Source organism: Clarias gariepinus, chromosome 8 (genome assembly GCF_024256425.1).
Source record: "Clarias gariepinus isolate MV-2021 ecotype Netherlands chromosome 8, CGAR_prim_01v2, whole genome shotgun sequence".
Lineage (NCBI taxonomy): Eukaryota > Metazoa > Chordata > Actinopteri > Siluriformes > Clariidae > Clarias > Clarias gariepinus.
The window spans coordinates 1,443,732-1,452,113 of NC_071107.1; the positions used below are offsets into that span (position 1 = coordinate 1,443,732).

An 8,382-nucleotide genomic window follows, 5' to 3' on the forward strand; every position below is an offset into this window, starting at 1 on the left:
CGGAAGTTAGCTCACATGTCCCGCATACATTGTTCGATTTAATTTAATTTTTTTTAGTTATTTTATTTTGTATTTATTTTACTTATTTATGAACAATGTTGTTCGAAAACAAGCAAAAAAGCAGCACGATGAAGCTGGTACTGCTAAGAAGCGCCAAGCAATAATGATGGAGACAAACGTTGAAATAATTGAGAGAATAAAGAGCGAGGTGAAAGATGGCAGACATCGTTTGTTCTTTTAACACAAACCGTTAACCATCGGCACAATTCTAAAGAACACTGTACTGTAATATACTGTGTATAGCCAACTGTGGTAGCATCCTAGTACCTAGACAATGTTTGTTGGCCTTACGAACAAATTGGACTTATGAACAAGGTGGAACGGAACTCGTTGCATATAGGGAACTTACTCTATATGTTCCGAAAATTATGCCAAAATATCCCAAATTGTGCATGTTCAATAAAAAAATAAAATAAATCACATTTTGTAAATAATATGACATGACAAGTGCCAACTTACTGAGAAAACCAGGAAACAGACCTAACATAAACGTTAGCTGAATGGAAGATCCCAAGCTGCATGCTAGTGGTAAATAATTAATATTCTGCATCAACATTAGTAAAGCCGTACGAGTTCCTTCTTCGGCATACCGTTTTGAAAAGACATAGTAAGAGACCAACAAACTACCATAGCTCTTTTTCCATCAGCCCCAATGCTAATTTAAAATGGTCTATTAGGTATTAACGGTCACTAGCACAGACAACGAAGAGCTGACAAAACAGTTGAGCAAAAGTTACAGTCAGTCGTTGACTTTAAAAAGCCTTCCAAGGCAAACAGCCATAAATGAAAGCGGCTTCCCCTCTAATCCTGCACATAAATGTGGAAGAGTGAAGACGCCTCCTGGCCATATGACTCTTTCAGTTCCTTCTTTTATCCACCGGACAGGGTGAGCTGTGCTTTCCTTGCTCGCTAGAGAGAGGAACAGTGCACATCACATGATGTTTTGAGGACAGAGACAGAGACAAGGTCATTACCGGGAACGCATTGTCCCGAGTTACAAACCAATCTACTGTTCTGCTCAATGTATCTGAAAAACCACAGACCAGGCTTTCAGCAGAACAATCATTTCTCTCATTGTCATTCTTTCTCACTGTAAGTCGGCTTTCCGTTCTTCTCCCTGTTTGGGCTCCGGGTTTTTTTACTCCGATCACTGCTCTCTGGCGAAGGCTTCAGATCAATACAGTCTCGAATAACATGAACCTTGTTGGAAAGCAATAAAGCGAGGAGCTGCTGACTGAATAACTTACTTCTCCATAGCACAAAGATCAACCTCGTTCCTCTTTCACGTGTCACGTGTTTACCAAGACAATGAGTTAATGACAATGACTAACGTGATGAAGATTGAAATCAGCAGTGCTTGTGAGACCTTCAATGGAGGATTTGAGGTTTTTACCAACCTACTGTTAATGCATTCTCATGAAGTTTCCATAGAAACAAAAACATGAATCTGATGCACTGTTGTACTGACCACACATTTTCACATTCAAGGACAGGGCAATTAGCTGCCTGGGGTTGCCCACCCTGCAATTTAGCTACTTTTAGAATGAGCTTAGCCGCTTAGTTAATGCTGGTTTGATCCGAGCAAATCCACCAACTCAATTCAGCTTTAGGTTTCAAACATTGTTTTACGAGCCATGTGCCTCTGGAGCTTTGGCCCTCTCACTAGCTTTCCCAGCCTCCTCTGGGCTCAGGCTTACAGGCAGGGCAGGACCCATGTGCCAGGCTCTCTGCCTCCCGTTTTCAGCGCCAACTGGCAGATCACACTTACACATTTACATAACAGTGAGTGACATCATCACCAGCCATAAGCGCATGCGTTCCCCCATGTGCCAACAATCCTCTCGTCTCAGAACCCAACAGACACCTTTATTGAAGATTAAACAACCCTAAAAATTTACTTATGGGGCAAAAGTGCAGGACATCATTGCTTTTTTTTAATTACGAAAACAACCAAGCCTTATCCCAGGTGTGATTTTGACACGGCTGGAATAAAGAAAAAGCAGTGATCAGGATATCCATGGGTCAGAGCTGGGCTAAATATCATGGATAATGGCTCCAGGGGTGGGGTGAGTGTGAAAACTTTGTCATTGGTAGATAAAGAGGAGTATGGAAATGTATAGGACGATAACTATTGATAGTCTTGAGCTTCAGGTGTGGTCTTTCTCCAAAACATTAGTGTTTTCATTTTGAAGGATTGAGGCCCTGTTCCCAGGATACAGGCCTGGGTGGGACGCCAGTTCACGCATAATTTCAATTTACGCACTAATTCACACGCCCATTCAAACACCCATTCACACAACTTGGGGCAATATAAAATAATTTACATTTACAGCATTTGGAACCCTTGACACCCTCGCCCGGAGCGACTACATGATTTATAATCTCAATCAACAAATGCACCCTGATACTGGTTTACAAATTAAGAATAGCATTAATCTAAAGCAATTGTAAGAAGATTTTTTTTTTTTTAGGGGGGGGGGGGTAATCCAATAGTACTTAAGAAAAAAAGGTAGGTCTTTTGAAGACATTTGGAAGTTCATTCCATCACCAAGGTGCCAGAATAGAAAAGAACCCTTTTGCATGCTTTCCTTGTGTCCTGAGAGATGAGGCAGGACCAGTTGAGCTGTGCTAAAGAATTGGATGGTATATAGTTGAACGCGGGGTGTGATAAGTGGCTTGAGGTAAGTGGGTGCCAGCCCATTTTTGTCCTTAAAGTGGCAAGTATCAGTGTTTTAAATCTGATCGAGGAGCTACAGGAAGCCAGTGGAGGAAGCACAATAATGTGGTAGAATGTAGAAAGATTAAAAACATGTCATGCAGCTGCATGCTGGATCAGTTGCAGAGGTCGAATGGCAAACAGAGACAGACCTGCCAGGCGTGAGTTGCAGTAGTCCAGTCTCGAAATGACAAGGGACTGAGAACAAGAAGGATCAGAACTGGGAACAAAGCCACCCCATTGCATTGCACAGTTGTTGTTTTTTTGTGAACTCAAGTAATTATGCAATCAATCTGTTCTTCAAAGGATTTCTTGATCAAAGAATCAAAAAGATTAAAATCAAGGCTGGATACAAATTTTACAAAGTATCATGAAAAATTGTCTTAGTAACATTTGGTTTACATTTGAAATGAGTTACTCTAAAAAATAATATTTGTCTATATTGTTGGCTCAAGTCAACCCTGTTCAGCTCAGTCGGCTTCAATTCAATTCGGATAAAGAGCACCTGCCAAATGAGTATTAAAAAAACGGTAATAAATTACCCAAAGAATATATTTTAAATGTATATCTTTTCACCCCTTAATAGACTTGATTACTCCTGGGATGCACATCATTCACTAAAGCAAGTCCCAACTCCCAACTCAAAAGATCAAATCATGACTTGAGCAATCATGAGGCCTGTGAGATGAACATTTGACCCGGCTCTGGAGATTGATAAGGAAACCTAGACAATCCCGTCAGCCTCTCCACACTGGCATTCCTGTACGGTTTATCAGACTCCCTCTTTCTTGTACATCCAGTGGAACAGAAATGACTTGAGTAATGAACATTCCAGGGGAAAAGAAATAGCATCCTAATCCGACACCCACACATGCACGTGCGCACACACACACACAAACCTGTTGTTTTGTGCTACGTTTTCATGGTCTTTCTGAAACAAGAAAATCAAGATGCTTAAAAAGTAACATGTAAATAGACATACATCTCAGTCTAGACTAACTACACTGTTTAAGTAATAAAGGCACACACACACACACACACTCAGGCAATGATTCAGCAGTAATGTTTTGCACCGCGTCTGTCTGCACGAACTGTCAGTTTCACCAACAGCATGTACAAACCCAGTCTGATGAATCACATAAATATCCTGAGATCCGAGATATAGACGTGTTCGGGAAGAAACAAAACTATCGACACTTTTCTTTGATCGAAATATAAAAGTTCCCATGTCATGCAAAGCTCACACTTGATTGTAGATTAACCAATAGCTTTCCAGTTGATAACAATCATCACCTCACATGCTAAATCATCTGACATCATGAGTTGAGTAAAATAATTTCCCAGCCCTGAGTATTTCTAAAAAGTTTTTTTCTCCTCTATGAATATCATATTTATTCAAACAATATTTTTGCAGCATGCGTGCTTTAACTGGCGCTCACCTCAAAAGCCCTTTTGGCTGGTTTAAAGCAGGAACTGGGGAGAGGGTTAATCCCACACTACACCGCTGAGTACGTCAGGATAAGGATTGGGCAAGAGTGGGAAAGCTTAGATTGGCTTCATTTGTTCTCAGAATGCAAGCCTGAGCAATTTTAAAGTTATGTAACCTGCGCATTGTGGTGTACGATCAGAGGATTTAGTAAACCGTTGTTCTGGAAGACTCGTAAGGAGAGCCACTTGAATCCTTAAGCAAAGAAGCTTTATAAAACCAGAGATTTCAAAATGGTGTCCTTCACCCTCTATCCATATAAATGGCATGAAGTACTCCACTCCACCGGGAAAGGCTTTCTGAAGAGGTCCTAGGGTGTAGAACAGTCTGTACATAAAACTTTCCCCGAACCTTCCTCCAGGGGCGCTTGCATAAAATTGAATACTAATTGATCTATCCATCTGTCCATCTATAAAACCGAAATTCTGTTTGGTTGGTTCTTACACAGGTTGTTGTTTGCATTAGGCGACCACAGCGAAAACAGGTACGTCAGGCTGAGTTTGTAGCCCCAGGTCAGCCTGCGACGTGTCTACAGCGACAGACGGAAGTAAGTGCCGTCAAAACAATGGAGCAGTGTGAGAAGCTAATGTTAGCATCGCTAATGTTAGCATCGCGAGTAAAATCTCCGAAAGTCACAGTAGGCAGCGTCATAATCAACCTTAATACCATACTGTGAGCTAATAATACACCTTTATTTGATTACCAGATCATTCTCTTAAGTAGGTGGATGTACACAGGTGGAGCTGCAGGTAACCTCTAGTACATTTATATACACACATTACTTTAAACCCTAAAGGAACCCTGCAAAAAAAAAAAAAAAGCTTCTCAAGCTTTTCAAGTTTCCGGTACAGCTTCCTCTGAAAGCCTGACTCAGGAACCCTCAGATTAGTGACCTTCACCCTCTTCCTCTCTACTATAGAAATAGTTCTTCAATCCATTTTTGGATTGTTATTGTTTTCTGGAAGAGCCTCTATAAAAAAAGAGAGAGAGAGAGAAATCTGAAGAATCATTTCAACAATCAATTCTACGTTTAACCCAACACTGTATTCTGGATCATTTACACTTTTAAGTTTCGAAAAGGCTCCAGTCTTGTAAATCCAGCATCCTGGGTCAATCATTAAATCTTCTACACAGAACCCTGTTCCAAATATAATTGTTTAAGGAGGACAAAAACACCTTTTTGTCCAGGAATATAGGGTGGTGGAGATCTAGCAACCTTAAAAGTGCTAGATATTCTTCTCATCTGTGCTTGGATACAGTAAACGTTCAACAACAACAAAGGAGCCTTTATAAAATCGGGTTGAGCTTACCCTGGTGTACACTACAATTCAATTCAATTCAACACTTGGTTGTAAAGGTTTACCCAAAACTTGTAAAGGATTCTTGCAAGAACAAAGACCTCAAGAGATTCTAGATTTACTGTTACCTCTGAGTGAGTGTATTACCTGGACATTTAGAGTATAAAAGCAAATCCACCTAGCAGATCGATCACCCTGTACACTTCTTACTAGTTCTTTCCGAGTTCTGCATTCTGCTCTTTCTCCTTTTATGCAGAACCCTATCAATCCATTCATCCATTTAGGAATCTCTGTTGTCCAGCTAGGGACTGTGGATACCAATTTTTATTTATTTTTACCATTGTATTTATTTCCATTTTTATAACCGTGGTAGGACCTCCGGTCAACAATCACAAGCACATTCACACACTACAGACAATTTGAAAATACCAATTAGCCTAACCTTGCATGTCTTTGGACTGGGGCAGAAAAACCCTGGAGTACCTGGAGGAAACCCACCAAGCACGGGGAAAAAAAATGCAAACTCCAAGCACACACACAAACACAGAGTTGGGAATCGAACCCGGACCCTGGAGGTGCTAACACGCAGAACCCTATATTCCAAATAAAACCCGTTAAGGACCAAAGACTCAACGAATGTATGTTCACAAAGCTACCACAAACGTGTGCTGGATATTCCCTCATACACCACCACGAAAGGCAAGGTAACATTTCCCAAAAATTTAAAACGCAATGCTATTTCCTGTAAGGATAAAAAGAAATCACAAAAAAAAAAAAACAGTCCCCTGTTTTTTTTTTTTTAATGAAGAGAAAACGAAGAAGATCTCAATCTGAAACTAGGAACTGAGAAGTGCAAAGACGTGTGTGTGTGTGTGATGAAACTCCTCCAGTAAAAGAGTGTGTGAGAATAAAGCACTACCTAGGGTAGGGTGGTGTATATACTGTACATCTGTGTTGCTATTGTGTGGTTTGGCCGTAGTCATAGTTTTCACAGTTGAAGTCAGGATGTTAGAGTCGCAAATCTCTGTAGGGCTGTAGTGGTGCTACTGAAGGTTATATTCATAGAGAGAGAGAGAGAGAGAGAGAGAGAGAGGGAAAAATATGGGTTGAGTCCCTGAGGGCAGAATTAAGAACCTCTGATCTAGACCAGAGTGTCTGAAGTGTATATAGTAGCCATGGAGAGCTGGAGCCCTTTGATGTTTTAATTGTTTTATAACATGGACAGATCTCAACACCCAACCCCGACCCACCCCCCACCCATACACCCCCCTGGTCCAGGTGATCTACAGGAGATCAGAGAAAACCTGACAGAAGCTCGTCTATTATTACTACACACAAACACACATATGGATGCTAGAGGATCTCACCAGCTAGTCCTCCTCCTCCACCTCCTTCTCCATGTCCTTTCCTCTTCTGCAGGATGAAGTAGGGGTTTGCGCGCTCGGTGACCCAAAGCGCACCAGCCAGCAGCACCTCCTCCGGGTGGAGCCACATCTTCACCTTCACAGCCTCGCTTTATTTATTCTTCTTCTTATTATTTTTTTTTACCAAGGCATACAAATCCGATCCGATCCGATCCGATCCAGTTGGGTTTCGTGGTGTTTGCGCGCAGGCGGGTCGGAGCGGGCGCGCGCTCGCTCGAGCATTAATTTACACAATCTAAGAAAGACAACAATAATAATAATAATGATGATGATGATAAACAAAATGAATGAAGGTATGAAGATAAAAAGAAAAAAAAATCTAATAACAAAGCAGTTGTGTAGAAACATATAAATAAAGATACAATAATCATCCAGAGATTTACATTATACGGGTTAATTAATAAGAATCCGCGGATCCTTTGTTGTTGTTGTTGGTGGTGGTGGTGATGATGATCAGGTGAACGAACCCCCGGGGAACCGCGCAGTCCACAGTCAGACAATTCACATGATGGATGAGACGAGGATTAAAATCAGAACCTGGAGCGCGCTCGCGGTGTTTACGGATCCATCGCTCCGGAGCCGCGCGCGGCCGAACCAGCGCAGATAAACAATGCGCCTTTACTGCGCCGCGGAGGAGACACGCGTCACCTCGGAAACCACGCCCCCGCGTGTCAGCCCAGTGGGCGGGGCCTCGGCTTACATTCAGCCTGATTGTCATCAACACTATTATTAGATGGATACAGTAGGGATATTTTAGCTCATTATTGTCGGGTCCATCAGCACCAAAACAATAAACCCCAGAACACCTCCAGCAGAACCACCGCACTGGTGGAATAATCAGTCCAACTACTCTCTCTCTCTCTCTCTCTCTCTCTCTCTCTTTGTTTTTAATTTTATTTATATTTCTCAAGAATGAAACACAAGAGTAGATTTCTTTATTATGGCGTGAACAGAGAAACACCAACTATATTGAATGCTTTATATTTATATTAAAATAAATATATTTTTTTAAAACTCATGTTTGTAAAGCTGTCAGTTTACTGATATGCAGCTTTCTAGTGATAAGTCAGTAAGGGACCATCTAAAAAGTTCATGACCTGGGCAGTTATGTAAAATTCAACCAAGATTGGTGTTGTCAACTTTGCAGGATATTTAAGACATTGCAGTGTCAGGATGCAGTATGGAACAAAATGTAACTTAAAGTTACATACACACTTTATACAGTATATACACACTTTATATATAAAGTGTATATATAACTTTAATACATATAACACTTTTTATATACACACTTTATATATACTTTATATATATATATATATATATACTTTATATATACTATAAAATGTAACTTAAAGTTGTATGTATGTATATATACATAACTTTAAGCTACATACA

General features: G+C 40.7%; 1 protein-coding gene across 1 annotated transcript in view; it reads right to left on the reverse strand.

Moving 5' to 3' along the window:
• Window positions 1-7,599, reverse strand: part of tbc1d9 (TBC1 domain family, member 9 (with GRAM domain)) — a 39,923-nt gene extending 32,324 nt beyond the window's left edge. Inside the window, exons 1-2 of the mRNA XM_053501927.1 lie at window positions 7,368-7,599; window positions 6,928-7,219 (exon numbers count right to left, since the gene is read on the reverse strand). Of these exons, the coding sequence (XP_053357902.1) occupies window positions 6,928-7,054 (127 nt within the window). The 5' untranslated portion in view covers window positions 7,055-7,219; window positions 7,368-7,599. The remainder of the gene's footprint in view (window positions 1-6,927; window positions 7,220-7,367) is intronic.
• Window positions 7,600-8,382: the final 783 nt, after the last annotated feature.